We start from the raw sequence: 15,107 nt of genomic DNA, 5'->3' as shown, positions 1-15,107 counted from the left end.
CTGAAATGGGTATTTATTTGTTAGGGAAATGTATGTCAATCACATTCCTCTGTCGAAATGTTGCACTATTTGTTAAGAAATTCAATATTGCTAAACAGGTTAAAAATCGTCATTAATAGGAGATGAGGTGAACTTTAGAAGATGAACATTTTCTAATTTGATTAACAACTGCATAATAGTTGTAGATGAGCATCATTTGACATAATGGTCAATTTGTCAATATTACATAAAGAAACCACAAGAAGTTATTTAGAAACTATCACTATGTAATACAATATGCCATTCATTCTAACATTCAAGTACTAGTCATCTGTAACACCACCCTCATCCACGTACCTACAACACACCCTTGCTTCTTGAAAGAGACATAGTGCATAGAGTATCTCGCAATACCCCACACACACATTGTTCAGTATTAACTCCTTACACATGATTAGCTCAAACCTAGGAGCATTCACCTTTTGGATACTGGCATACAAGTCCTCCTGGTGGCTTCAACATATGTTCGACGTTTCTGTGGAAGGGGCAAATGAACTATTCACCACCATTGGTCTATAATCACAAACCACAAAGAGCATAATGGTCGCATTAAACTTCTGGGATCCAAGCACAAATTGGGCACCTATCTATTCCCCTAACACCCACCACCTAGGGCAAGTGAAGGCATGAGCACTAACTGGACATCACCACCATTAATTAGCTTAGCAAGGCCATGCTTCTCCTCTAAGCTCTCGAATTTGCTATAATGCAAAGTAAGTCAGTTATTTCCTCTTCGTAATGGATGTGAAGAATATTTAACCATTGAATATTAATACAATGTTTCGCCTATCAACTAACACATGGACCAGTCAGCTCCTACAAGTGCAACAATGCACACAAGCCTAGAAAATAGGGTGCAAGTTTATATGCTCACACAATTTATGGCCCTATTTCGGTCTTGGACTAATACCATTTTGATACTATCAACTAAAATTGAACAAAGAGAAAAAAGAGAAATCGATCAATCGCGTCTTAGCCTAGTGATTAAGGCTAAAGTCCCATAAATCACTTTAAGGGCATGGATTCAAGTTCCTCTAGATAAGTCAGTATTTATCTTACTTTATGTAAGTTTATTGTTATTTAGCCATAGTTCTTTGTTATATCAATAAATTGATTGAACCGATATATTATTCAATTACTAAGATTATTAAAATATTGATGTAAACATAGAATTATTTTCTCTCAAAAGAGAAAAAAGTAGAATTGAATATATAGGTATATTAACAGGGTTGCAACAAAAGAAAAAAAAAACTGACCAAATAAAATATATAAACTTCTTATTGACATGATGTTAATAAAACTTGACTCCGTTAATATGTATATAAATTGCATCACAGATCAAGAAAGATGTAATTACATAAATTTTTTATTTTTTATATTTCACATACTAATGCTTTCCAACTCTGTTACAAGCGATGGGGCGAAAAGAAAAGAAACACTAGTGTACACAGCACATACATAACTAGAGACTATCCTATTTTCCTTCTGCTACTACCTTGGTACTTCTTTGAGATAAATCAAATATCCAACACACTTCTCCTAATACACACCAAAAGCAAGAAAAAGCAAAAAATATGAAATGGTGATTTCAGTATTGCATGGATGCCTACCAGAACATCAGGAGGAGAAGTAGTTGGTACTACCTGAGCTTCCAGTTGCACTCGGCACATCACGAACAAGGAACTTCACGGTGTGAGTGCCGAGAAAATCTAATATTTCAAGGCATTCATGAAGATCCGAATCGTTCACCAGCATCACCCATTCCTCATCATCGTCTCGATACTTGAGTTGAAACTGCCCTCGCTCGAGTCTGAACCTTTTCCCCACTTCTTCATACAATTCAAAACACCCACGAGATGGCTCAAACTTGAACCGAATCGTATCATCTCTGTACACGGCTTTTACAGTAATTTTAGTCCCACTATCACCACAGCTCACCTCATTCTTTGGAGGCGCCTTTTCATCGCAACTTCTTGTGCTGCATGAATTGGACGAGTCTGTCATGACTGACGTTGGATGGCTATGTTCAACGACTACGTCGTCCCCATCAACTATCGTGCTTCCTTTCAACCTCGTATCAATCTCATTGGTAGCAAAAATGGCACTTGAGCATCCAGAAATGAGACGAGATTCATAACCCTCTGCACCGATATTGCCACCACATACTTCCCAACCGTTATGTTCTTTCGAAAGGAAAAATTCTACCGGACCCATCGATGAAGTCGTCCAAGGCACAGTATTTAGACTGGCTGGCCATGATGGTCCTGTATCTAATGCAGCCAATCTGGAATTGTCAAAAGTTTCCACGAGATTATCTTTGGGTTTACATTTCTCGTTCAAAGAACAACGAACATGTTGTCCGTATTCTTCTTTGATTTTCACATCAGTTGCTTCAGAGCTAAAGCAAGATGTTGAGGATGTTGATATTGTATTTTGGATAATCGAATGTGGTTGTTTGGAAAGACTACCTGTATTGGTCAAGAGAAAACTTTTACTCGTGTCAAATTCTTGGAGGTACGAGCCAGCAGTTATAAGCCCTCCTGTGTTAGGATCAAACTTGAGTCCTCTTTCTACACCATGAACAGATTCAAGCACACTTTGTATTTTCTTCAATGAACGATGCACCTTATTTATCTTGCGGGAAGGCCATCTAGAGATCCCGTGTTGTCGGCATATCCTCTTGAGAGTAGTTGGGCAGACTGCATAAATGTGATTCACAAAATTAAGGGTGTTGTACGAAGTCTTTAAAAGATTATTTACTCTAATTACCATATGAATAAACTAGAAACAATGACATACGACAGAAGTGCAGAAACATATTTTTAAAGGTAAATATATCATTTCTAGTTAGTTATAAAAATTATTAAGTTTATCATATTATTAATGTTTCGGTCATTGAACCATTAGTACATACAATAATATTTTCAAATAAATTGATAATAATATTTTAATTGATAAGGAAACTAGTTGGTACTAATATATAAAACTAGTAACATTCAAAAATCCAATATTAATAAATAGTAAAAGATCCTTATTTTAGATTTACAAAAACATCCAATTTAATAAAATTGATTAATTTTTATTTGTAGGTTGCATTACACCTGTTTGCTATGTTTTTAATTTTGTTTTACTTTTTGTTATATTATTCTGTGTATGAAATATAATTTCTTTTGCTACTATATCTTGAACGTCATTTATTTTAATTTATTGTCATTATACTATTTCAAACTAATTATTTATTAACTATTGTTAATAAAAATATAATCTAATCGAACCATTATATATTGGTATTGCAAGTTCCTATAAAGTAAGCTAATTATATTTCAATATCAGTTTTAAATATTGTCAAAGTATTGTTTACATGCTTTTATTAATTAAATTTTAAATTTTAAAATATTATTGCATAAAAATTTTATTTTCGGCTTTATATTGCAATTTATAATTTCATATTTTAGTTTGACTTCTTGATCTTATTCATATACATCTACTTATTTCTATATTATTTTACAACTTATCTTTTGTATTATATTTGTTATTGTAATACTTTTATGCTATTAACATAAAAAGAAATAGATGTAAAAGTTATAATATGTATTTAGAATTACTCAATACTAAAATAATTAAATAATAAGAGATTCACTTAATAATTGAATTTTATAAACAATTTCTATTTAATAAGTTGGTGCTTTTACTTTCACATATAAATTTTATTTTTAGTACTGTTAAACTTTTAAGTTATTTTTATAAATATATATATTCCTGAAAAACATATTTCTCTTTGATTTATTTATTTACTATCTTTTATTTCTAGTTTCAACATAATTAACTCATTTTCTATTTATTATTTTGTTGTTACTAAGTTGATTTAGAATTTGTTAACTTACTTAATATAAAAATATAATTATAGAATTAAAATTTAGTCTATAACTATTGTGTTAATATACAATTATCTTAAAGTCTTACTTTTATCGTAATATAAATCATACACCATATATTTCTTTTTTGCTTTTATGAATATTTTTTTGTTTCTAAATATTTTTAAATTTAATTGATATACCACATTAATTATATTTAATAAAAATAATTCAAATTGAATAAACCCTTTAAATTGTTACTTTTTATCGATATCTTTTACTTCTACTTTTTTGCTAATTGATTCATGATGTTATCGAATGGTTTACTTATTTTTTTAATAGAAATTTAATTTAAATTGACTAAACTCTTTCAAAGTGTCACGAGAGCCTATGAATTATGTCAATTGTATTTACTACTCTATAAATTAATTTTAAATTAGTTATTTATAATATTATTGTCTACACTATTCTTCAATCTCAAGGGGGCATGGTATATTTTACCTACTAATATTAAAATAAAATCTATCAGAAGTCACTATTTTTATTTTTTTTAATAGCAATTCTAATTTAATAAGGTTGATATTTTATATTCGCAATCAAATTTTGGTATTTATTCGTTATTATATATAAATTAGATTAGATTTAAGTTTAGATTAATATTTTATATATTAGTTATGCATTATTTATTTTAACTTTTAATGTGCCATAATAAATTATTTTTTCCTAAAATAATTAAAAAAATTAGCAAAGTAATTGCATAGAAATATTATATGCACATTTATTCCTTTTAATTGAATATATTATTCATTTTCGACGTAGTTGGAAGCAATTAGAAATTTCGGACTATTAAACATTTTCTTGTTTTAATAAAATTTTATTTTTATAACTAATTTTATTTATTATTAAAATGAGTGCTTAAGTAAGGGTAATTTAGTATTTTATATATTATTCATATGTTATTTATTTTAAATTTTATTGTGCCTAGTAAATTAATTTTTTCTTAAAACAATCAAGATTTCTTCAAGCAAAGTGATTGTGTTAGAAATATTATTTGCATATTCATTTATTTTAGTTGGATATATTATTAATTCTCTAAGTGGTTTAGAGTAATTAGAACTACTAAATTATTTTCTTTTTTCTTTATATATCAAATTTTTTTATAACTAATTTTTATTAAATATTAAAAGGAGTACTTAAGTAAAAGTATAAATATTTGTGGATTCATACTTTATATATAATATAGATCTATAATAGCTTTCCTCATTTTTAGAAAACTTTTACAACAGATAGGCTTAGTTATATGATTCATATGAAGTACTTTATGGTTTGATTCACATTTTATCTACTAATTTAAGTAAGCAACTTAGTTATATGACTGAGTTACCAATATAGAAAAAATGGTTGGATCAAACTTTGTGGACTATGCAACTACATTAATGACTCACCGCCAAGGCTTTTTGCAGCATCCTTAAGGCTGCCAGAAAAATATTGCTGAAGAACACTTAAGCTAAAGTGTTTCTCAGACGTGCTTCTCTTCTTCTCCACCTGTCTCTTTAATCGAACCATTGTCTGCAAGGAAACAATTCTGTTTAGGGACACCAAGTGGATCAAGTAATCATAGTTGTTAGAAGACCAAAAACAAGAAAGTAACGTTGTAATGTTTTTTGTATTTAATTCAATCATTTATAATGAAATTATTAAAGTTTCAACAACCCAAGACCAGTCGTATAATGTAACTATTTTTGTTTCTTAATTTACAAGAAAAATGCTTATGTTCAAATAGCAAAATATTTTATCAAACATATTATGTTGAAATAACAGGGGTATTGCTAAAAACTAACATCCTTGCAGGTAGAAAGATGTATAAGATTCAATCGTATGTAAATAGAAAAGCAAATTTATAAGTACCTGTTCAGGAGGACCATCGTCTTTTATTTCTTTAGTCTTTGATACAGATATGTGTTCAGGTGCTCTACCAACGGATTTAAGATTATCAATTATGAGAGACGGTTCAGAACTCTTCATGAATGATGCAAAAGTTGACCCATCTTTTGTTGCACCATCAGGTAACCTGACCTTACAATTGTTTGTCCCGAGCAATTCTGCATCCGACACTTTTCTCAAACTCGTGCAAAGCTTCTGCATGGTATTCGAGAGGTTATTAAGTAAGAGCTGTTGTTCTATTCTCCCTTTCATGTTTACGGGAAGAAAGAACTCCAATATGTAGTCATCATCGCCCGTGTAAGTACTTCTTAGCCTAATTGCGACAGCGGCATTTAGTCCAAATCTCCGAGCATGATGAACGAGTGGATATTCAGTTATATGGTATTCCTTTACGTCAGGGTAGAAGAAGGGCTGATTTGATTGAAAAGATTTTCCCACTACACCTTGTCCTTCCTCAAGATAATGCTTCGAACATGCATGCACAAACCCATACATATTTGTGTCACCCCAATAGCAGGCAGTTTCTTCAATGAACAGTACATATTTTTCGCTCGGGCTTGTATTTTGTCCTCTGACACGTACAGTCTCACAACCAGAATCTGCCTTGTAACTACAAGGAATCCATGTTTGCGCAAGTGGCAAACGATGAGCATGGCAAATAGCACGTAAAACAGCTGTTATCTCTGCTAAAGCCGCTTTATGATTCTTTGAGAGACTCTGCTAAGTAACAACATAATTTAAAAAGTAGTTGAATATATGATGATGAAGGAATTCAATTGATCAAACAAAAACCTTTATCAAACCTGGGAAGGGAGTCGAGGAGGTTGAGTGCTGCTCAAATCCACGGCCTAGAAATGTGAACAACTAAGTGTTAAAAAAATTTAAGTGGCATAATATGATTTTAGTTTGATATTAGAAAGAAGAGAATCTAGAATTATTTAAATTGAATCCCCTCTACAGCTGAGAAGCACAAAGTAAATGCAAAACAATTAGACCTAAATTACTTATATAGTTACTATTAGATGCTAAGTTGTTTACAATATCTCCTAGTTCACTTATGCAACCAGACAAAATGATGAGTTATACTCCTATAACCATTACTAAAATTTCAACTAGCCCAAATGACATAGCAAAACTTAAGCATAAAATCAATTATAGTTAGGGCTAGGTGTTCGGGTAGGATAATTCAGGGTTTCGACCCAATTTGATCAAATTTGAATTTTTTATTATATTTTTTAAAAAAAATTAAGTATCGAGTAACCCGATATCCGACTTTAAAAATTCAAGCCGGGGTTCAGGTAGGGGAGTCCTACCTGAATAGCTCAGGTAGTTGACATTAAAAAAACAATCTTTTTTTATCCTTTCAAATCTTCTTCTTTTTCCTTCCTAATAAACAATCCTTTCCAAAAATTCTTTTAATTTCTTTTTGTTCCTATAATTTGTGTTTCAATAAGTCCTAAAATATCTCAAGGAAAAGGTGAAATAAATTTATCAAACCCAAAAGCTAGTCCTTAATATCCAGTTTTGTTATATTTTAGTTTATAATGGTTAAATAAAATTTATTCCAACATTTTATTGTTTAATTTGGTAAATTAGAGTTAAATTTTTCTAGTTTCTACTTCTTCATAATATACTAAATAATTAGAATAGTTGCTAAAATATTTATAATTTATAAAATTTGAAACTAAAATTATAATAAATTAAAAAAAAATGTTTTAGTTCAAAACAAGGCTGTTTGAACGGCCTCTGTCTTAACAGCCAAGGCAGAAAAATGATTTCAGAGGCATATGCACATCTTTGTGCCTCAAAATGCTATTTAGAAAAAAAAAAATATTTTAAAACATTAAATTTAAGAAAAAGAAAAAATGGGTACCCAATCTACCCAACTATCGGGTACCCAAAACTTTTGGGTACCAACAAATTTTGGGTTAGGATTGGGTTGATATTTTAGCTATCCAAAATTATGGGTACCCGACCCGAACCACCCGAACCCGCAATACCCAACCCAATTGAAGTATTGATTACTACGCTAAACTAAGGTTTTATATCTGCCACTGCCACCAATGCCTCTTCCTATCCTAATCATGTCCTCAAACGGTTAAATATACCAATTTATTTGTTCTACTTATTTCCTGTCACGAGGATGGGGGAAGGGGGGGTCCTAAAGGTCCAAACTAAAAGCAAATTCAACATTAACTGAGAAAAAAAATACCTGCAATGCCCGACAAATATGTTCCATCTCCAAGTCAAAATTTGGTTTCTCCTTTGTGGTAACAAGTTCTAAAACAGCACAACATGACCTGTCAAGTGAATCATCTTCAAACACAGGCAACGCAATAGATCCACGGACTTCATGATCAATAGCATATTGTATCCGTAAGTACTCAGCTTTATTGTAGTATATCACATTTGATGTCCACTCTGGAATTTTGGAGGTAAACACACGTCCTGGAAGCCCGGGAAAAGAACCTGGACTAGGTTCTGCAGCAAAGGTAAATAATCTAGACACTTCACGATACCCAGAAAGTTTCTGGTCATGTAAACAAGGTTGTTCACAAGTGGTCAAGATGTAATTGCCACCATTCTTCATTGGAGCCCACACCTGGGCCAAAATACCTCCTCCTGACCACTCTTTAAAAAGATGTAGAGCTCTAAGCATTTTCTCATTCAGTGATGGTCTTAGAGGCCTTGGGATCACACCATTTCCTATATTAGCCGTTGCATTAAGCTTTCTTGAGCTAATATCTCCCATCTCCATAACTTCAATCGTATCATCTGTAGAATCCATTAGAAAAGGGAACTGTCTTTCCATTTGCTGAAACATCATTCTATCTCCACCAGGCAACAAACCTCCTGTAACATCGGAATCCTTTACAAAATTTCTTGAAATATATTGTTCCATGAAGATGAGTCTGTCTAAGGGTCCGGAGTTTGTGGGGGAAGCAGACGGCATGGCAAGACAGGGAAACATTTGATTCGACAAATCACCCGGGCTGTTGTGCCATCCATCACATGACTCATAGTTCATCAGCTCAACGACATTACTCAATGCATCCCCTAAATTCGAGCCTCGTAGACTTTCTTCCATTGAAGTCACAACCATACCATCCATCTGCCTCGATGTTTAGGCGAAATAACCAGTACTCAAGAAGGAGTACTCTATTACAACCTACAAGACAATACATAAATAACATCCAAACAATCCTCAAAACAAATTTTAACGGACTATAGAACAGTTGAATTCATACAGCCGACTTCGTATTTTATTCATCTAAATCAACATATCCCCAAAGTTTCAACCGAGTTTCCCAGTACACCTACTCTTATTCAAACAGAAAAAGTCCAGTAACAACCATAAACTAGAATCACTCTACTTTCTTTTTGATAAACAAATGTAGACATGACATAGTTTTCTACTAGTAGTAATTGAGAAAATGACAAATAACATCTATTCTGGACTCACCTCACTGATTCAGAGATATAGCTGGAAAAGCTGCAAACTTCAACCGACTAATAAAAAGCCAGAAGTCTTAGTTAACCAAGAGAGGGGGTCTCCTGCAATATTCCAAATATTCACCAAGCAAACAACGAATCAAATCACCAAAAGAACCACACACTGAAACCCATCCGAATTCATATCACACTGCAAGCCATATGAGTACAAAGGCCACACATTCATTCAAGTATTAGAATAGCATTAAACAAAAATGAGCACTAGATATTGAGACAATAAATCTTGGATATCCCCCTGCTCCCTGTTCCGGTAAGAAACACCAACTAAATGGTTGTCCAAGTCTTCTTTTCTCTATGAATTAAATAACCTTGTGGAGCATTTATTCCTCAATCAAACCACAAAAAGAGCAAACGGGTTGCCTCAATATTACCTCAACTAATTGACTTACTTGCAACAAGAACTAGAGAAAGACCTCAAATTTTGATACAGTTCTTCTCGGAGTATATTTATTTATGAATGAGAGCATTAGTTTCTGTAAAACCCATTCGAGCCCACAAACTGAAACCTCGTAATCTCATTCTTAACCCCCCCGATATTCAAGAAAATAACTGGAAAAAGAGCAAGAAGGCGGTCGAAACGAATGAGCCCTCCTGTCAGAAATAGAAAAATGACGAATGCATAGCTATAGAGGGAAAGTGGGAGGAGAGTATAGAGATCTAGTTGTCGTCAGTACCTCAGATTTTATTACTATAATTAGAAGCTCTTGAACTGGTTTCCAATTTCAGCTGTAATTCTTTCCCGTGACCAAAACGTCTGACGCCCGCATACAACCAGTCTCTCTCTCTCTCTCCATCCGAGGCTGGGAGAAGGAACGAAACGAGAGTGCATGTTGTGTCTGCGTTATGAGAGAGAGAGAGAGAGAGAGAGAGAGGTCTTGAGTGTGATATTGTGTTGGCTGTGGTTTGAGATCTCAATCTAAACTAGTGATGAAGGGCGTAATATTGGTGTAATAATGGCAAGTGAAGAGATCCTCCTATGTTAATGATGCAAATTAAGGTAATTTATTCATCTCTACTTTGTGCAAACTAAATATACTAATAATATAATATTTCTTATATTTTTATACTATAGAGATTAAAATTATTCGGACACTCGCGAAGCCAACTCGGTTGATTTTATCTATTTCCAGAATGGTCCCATCAGTTCTGATGACATTGGGATCCTACAATTTATCGATTCATATAAGGGATGATAATATTATATGCAAATCTATTAAATGTATCGAAAATGTTGATATTAACAAAAAAATTATGATCATTTTTACACTTTGGTATTTAAACTGTTTTTGTTTGTTAACTTACCATTTCAATTAAACAAAATTTGCACTTTGTCATATATGATGTATTTTTTGTTGATTTTTTTTTGCAGAAAAAACATCACTTGTTATATATATGTGAAAAATACCACATTTATAACCTTTAAGTATCACATGTCCAGTGCATGTGATATTTTTTTGACAAAATATTTGGTGAAAAAACAGTTCCAAATGGCAAAGTGCAAAACTTTCATAAAGTTGAGATGACAAGTTAACACAAAAGAAAAATTTAGATGCCAAATGCAAAAACAATCGTTGTTTGAATGTCAAAATGTAATTAATACCCTATAATTTTTTATCCGGTCTTTAGTTAATATTAACAATTCGATAAATTTCACGGACAAACTTATCTGTTAGATGAAAGCAAACCTTATGGGTATTAACTATAATTTGTCAAATCATAAAATATCTGTGTAATTATATCAAATTTCAGAAAAATATATATATATATATAATTATCCCTATTTTTAATCATTCTACGCTTCAACATTCAAATATTATGCTTAAATATTAATTATTATATACACATCTTGACAATATTGTATCATTGTTTCATGCTATATGTAGGGTCAATAGTGTGTTGCTTGAGTTGATTCCTTCATATATATATATATAAGTAGATCCCTTCATATATATATATATCCTAATTAAGCTAGGTGTAGAGAATATAAGTAGATCCCTCCTCCCTCTACATATATAATTTCTTTCTCATAAGTTTTAACTATATATTATTTATATTTATATGTTAATATAGATACTTTTTGATTAAAAAAAATATATCAATTTCAATTAAAATTATGATATAATAATATTACTAATGACTTCCGGACATTATTTTTGAAAATAATAAAATAATATATAAATGCATTAAACTTTCATGACTTCTTACTTTTAGTCGGAGATTTTATATCATGCGTGTGAACAGTATAAAAACATTAGTTATTAATTACCGGCTCTTCCGATGACTAAAAGAACAAATATCTTATACTTATATACGCGATTTCAATACGAACAAGACATGCAAGTTGAGATACAAATATAAATATATTAATTTAAACAAAAATCTCAAGATATAATATACCTTCTTGATACACGATAATTTTTTCTCACTTATTCTAAAAACTATATGTATATAAAAAAAAGAAAATAAACAAAAATAATTTGAAGGAAGAGTATTACTTTGTTCAAACTCCTTTCTAGTGCTTAATTTGCATTAATATTTTTATAAATCTATTGTGAAAAACATAAATATATGTACACTTATACGTATACGTATATGTACATATACATATTCATATACATATACATGTGAATATATATTCACATAAATATCTACCTAATAAAAAAACATTTATATTGATTCAACTATAGTGTCAAAATCTTACCATATGTTTAGAGTACTTAAAAAAGTATATATATATATATATATATATATATATGCGTCAATTACATACTAATATCGTGTTTGTAGATAATGGGCTGGAGGTGAGTAAATGCGAGTCACTATATAAAGCGACGACGACTTGATTCTGAGAATCTAAAGCACGAGGACAGCATTAGATTCTAAACACGCTATTAGGTTAATTAACACAACTTGGTATCTTACGCCAACCAAACAAACAGCTGTCACTCAAGTACATGTCTCAAAATCTCTCCATCTCCTTATTTTAATCAGTCTGCAGCTGAGTGATGTCAGAGGGCCTTGGAATTCACTACGTGGGTGCCCCTGTGGCCCCCCACCATGACAACATCTGTTTAAGCTTATATAGAAAAAAGTGATTATTTTAAGGTTAATTACAAGTCAATTTTGTGTTGGTTGTCTCGACCTAAATATTAACATATTAATATTGGATCATTATATTTTTCTCTCTTGAAATTCGATATAGTTACATATAGATTTTTTGTCATTTAAAAAAATTACATTTAGCACTTTTAAAATTTGCTTTTGTCTAATACATAGTTTGTTAGTCAAAATTTACTAAATTTATTGATATTAATAAAAGAACTAAATAAAAAATAATATTTACACTCACTTGAACTTATTATAGATCAAAAATAGTTTTTTTCGACTAAACTACCCTTATAACGATGAAAATATACCTGCTCAAATTCATTAACAATTTCAAATAGACCAGATTATAGACCTATCTCTTAAAGGCAGCATTATAGAGTACTAAAATCTCCCTCCGCATTCTGTCTCTGAGTCCTCTGCACCCGCAACTTAGCCATCGCCTCCTTATACTCAACATAGGTGCACTAAGCGTAGTCCGAATGAATTCTGTTCGATGTGCTTTCCAAGATTGAATTCGAACCCCCCCCCCCCCCACAAGTAAAAACCCTCCTATTTCATTAGACATAAAATATATTAGTAATAAGTTGATTAAGGGTAATTAATATATATATATATATTCTCCCATTCTTTTGTTAATATCATTAAATTCGGTGAGTTTTGTTTAACGGATGGACTTACAGAAATGAACTTTAGGGGTGCTAAATGTAATTTTTCAAATTACAGAAAACTACGTGTAATTGCATCAAACCTCAGGGGGAGGGGGATCAATTATCCCTATTAATATTAAATTACTCTTCATTTATAATTAAAATTTAGGGAAATTACACTCCCCTCATCTGAAGTTTGGTGTAATTACATATAGGACCATGTGGTTTGGATAATTACATTTAGCACTCCTGAAATTTATTTCCGTCTAAAAAAAAATGCCTCTATTAGTCAAAATTAATTGAACTTGCTGATATTAAAAAAAATAAATGAAAATTAATATTTAGCCTCGATTGACTTATTACTAACTTATTGCAGGTCAAATAATTTTTTCGGATTAAACTACCTTATAACGATGAAGATGTACCTCCTCACGTGCATTAATGCGTGATGACGAATAAGGGTATAATTTGGTTTTAAAATAATTTATTTGACCTGCAATAAGTTAGTAATAAGTCAATTGGGGTAAATATAGAATTTTTTTTCTATAGTGAATTTTGGCAAATGAAGGGACTAAGTGTAATTACTTCAAACCTTAGGAGATGAGAATGTTTGATTATTTAATATGGTATTAGAGTAATGTGAAGTAAAAAATTTGAATAAGAATATTATTATTGTCACTAATTTACTAGGAAAAATATAGAACTTGCAAGAGAATTGAATATGATAAGATTTAATTAACCCTTAAAATGAGTTAGTCGTCTATCAGATAACGAAGCTTGGGATTGTCTGACTTTAGCTTTAATTTCAATTTGGTGTTGAACTGACCTCCAACATTGACTTTTGGTGATATATTGTAATTTAGTGACAATAATAGAGCTTTGAGGTATTAATTAATGGGTTGGAAATGGATAAAAGCCAAAGTGTGTAGTGTTCTGATGTATACATCTAGAAGTATTAAATTAAAGGATTAATTATATTTATATTTTTTCTTAAATAATTTTTTAAATTACGCTTACACCTTCTCTGAAAATTTACCGTTTACATCTGACCCCGTTTATAGAATTTGAACGAAAAATACTGAAGTTAGCAATAAAAATTGCTTAAATTTTCTATTTTACCCTTCATTTAACATTTTAATGTAATAATTCGAATTTTCAATTGTATAAATGCTCATTAACCTTTGTACTAGATAGTCCTGTACCCAAAATACCTCTTATATGATCACCTCAATAATCAATAAATAATGAAAGCACAATGACATGATATCAGATTACTATGGTGCATCAAACCATACAACGAATCTTAAACTATCTTGTCAGGGAATTCTCGATTTGATGTTGTCGTTCCAATAGAGAGTTTCCTATCGAGTCATTCAATGCGCTTATTCCAAATAAACATCCTCACACACGAGCCAATATCTCTACACCTATATCCATGAAATGAGACATTCTCCTCATCTCAAAGATTCTTGTCATGGATATTATGACAACCCAAATTTCGTACATCCATGTCAAATGAGTAAGAAGATATCTGGACTAGTCATAGGTAACACATCACACGTAACTTGAGCAGAGTAGTCAACCATTTAGATAGAAACAAAGCAACACGTAGGTACGGGCAACGATGTTTCTCCAATTGCTATAATTTTATAATGATAATATTTTATTATAATTATACTTTTTTTATTATATATATATATATTATATTTACCCTCTTACATGTTTATTTGTTACTTTCAAGGAACAAGCGACCCCCTCCCTCACTACTAACTGATCCTCCGGCTGCAAACTTGTTTGTAAGCCAAGACCAAATCCGATCTGCCTATTCCGAACAGAGAGAGGAATAGAATAGCAGCTCTACTGCTCTATTACCCTGGAGTTATCCCTACACTCTCAAACCGAACCCTTGGGCCATGACGCTTTTGGCAAGGTTTCATACATATGGTCTAGAAATCGTGGCAGGCAGTTTCGTCATAGACGGAGTGGTGGAGTCGAAATTACT

The 15,107-nt window shown here is 31.5% G+C and overlaps 1 protein-coding gene across 4 annotated transcripts; it reads right to left on the bottom strand.

Annotated features, from left to right (window-relative positions):
• Positions 1–1,392: 1,392 nt before the first annotated feature.
• Positions 1,393–10,326, bottom strand: LOC105171999 (protein NLP9). 4 transcript variants are annotated; one of them, XM_011093305.3, is made up of 7 exons: positions 10,025–10,326; positions 9,301–9,392; positions 8,050–9,006; positions 6,641–6,685; positions 5,802–6,554; positions 5,339–5,462; positions 1,393–2,738 (listed from the first exon to the last, which is right to left on the bottom strand). In XM_011093305.3, the coding sequence occupies exons 3-7, from the start codon at positions 8,947–8,949 to the stop codon at positions 1,657–1,659; spliced, it is 2,904 nt and encodes a 967-aa protein (XP_011091607.1). In that variant the 5' UTR covers positions 8,950–9,006; positions 9,301–9,392; positions 10,025–10,326; the 3' UTR covers positions 1,393–1,656. The 4 variants fall into 4 exon arrangements, with proteins under 4 accessions (XP_011091607.1, XP_088742118.1, XP_088742119.1 ...); XM_088885992.1 differs by lacking the exon at positions 10,025–10,326 and adding an exon at positions 9,722–10,000; XM_088885993.1 differs by lacking the exon at positions 10,025–10,326 and adding an exon at positions 9,740–10,000.
• Positions 10,327–15,107: the final 4,781 nt, after the last annotated feature.

Source organism: Sesamum indicum, linkage group LG10 (assembly GCF_026168435.1).
Source record: "Sesamum indicum cultivar Baizhima isolate 11 linkage group LG10, ASM2616843v1, whole genome shotgun sequence".
NCBI lineage: Eukaryota > Viridiplantae > Streptophyta > Magnoliopsida > Lamiales > Pedaliaceae > Sesamum > Sesamum indicum.
Note: the sequence above shows the minus strand (reverse complement) of the source record. Positions and strands in the feature narration are given on the sequence as shown.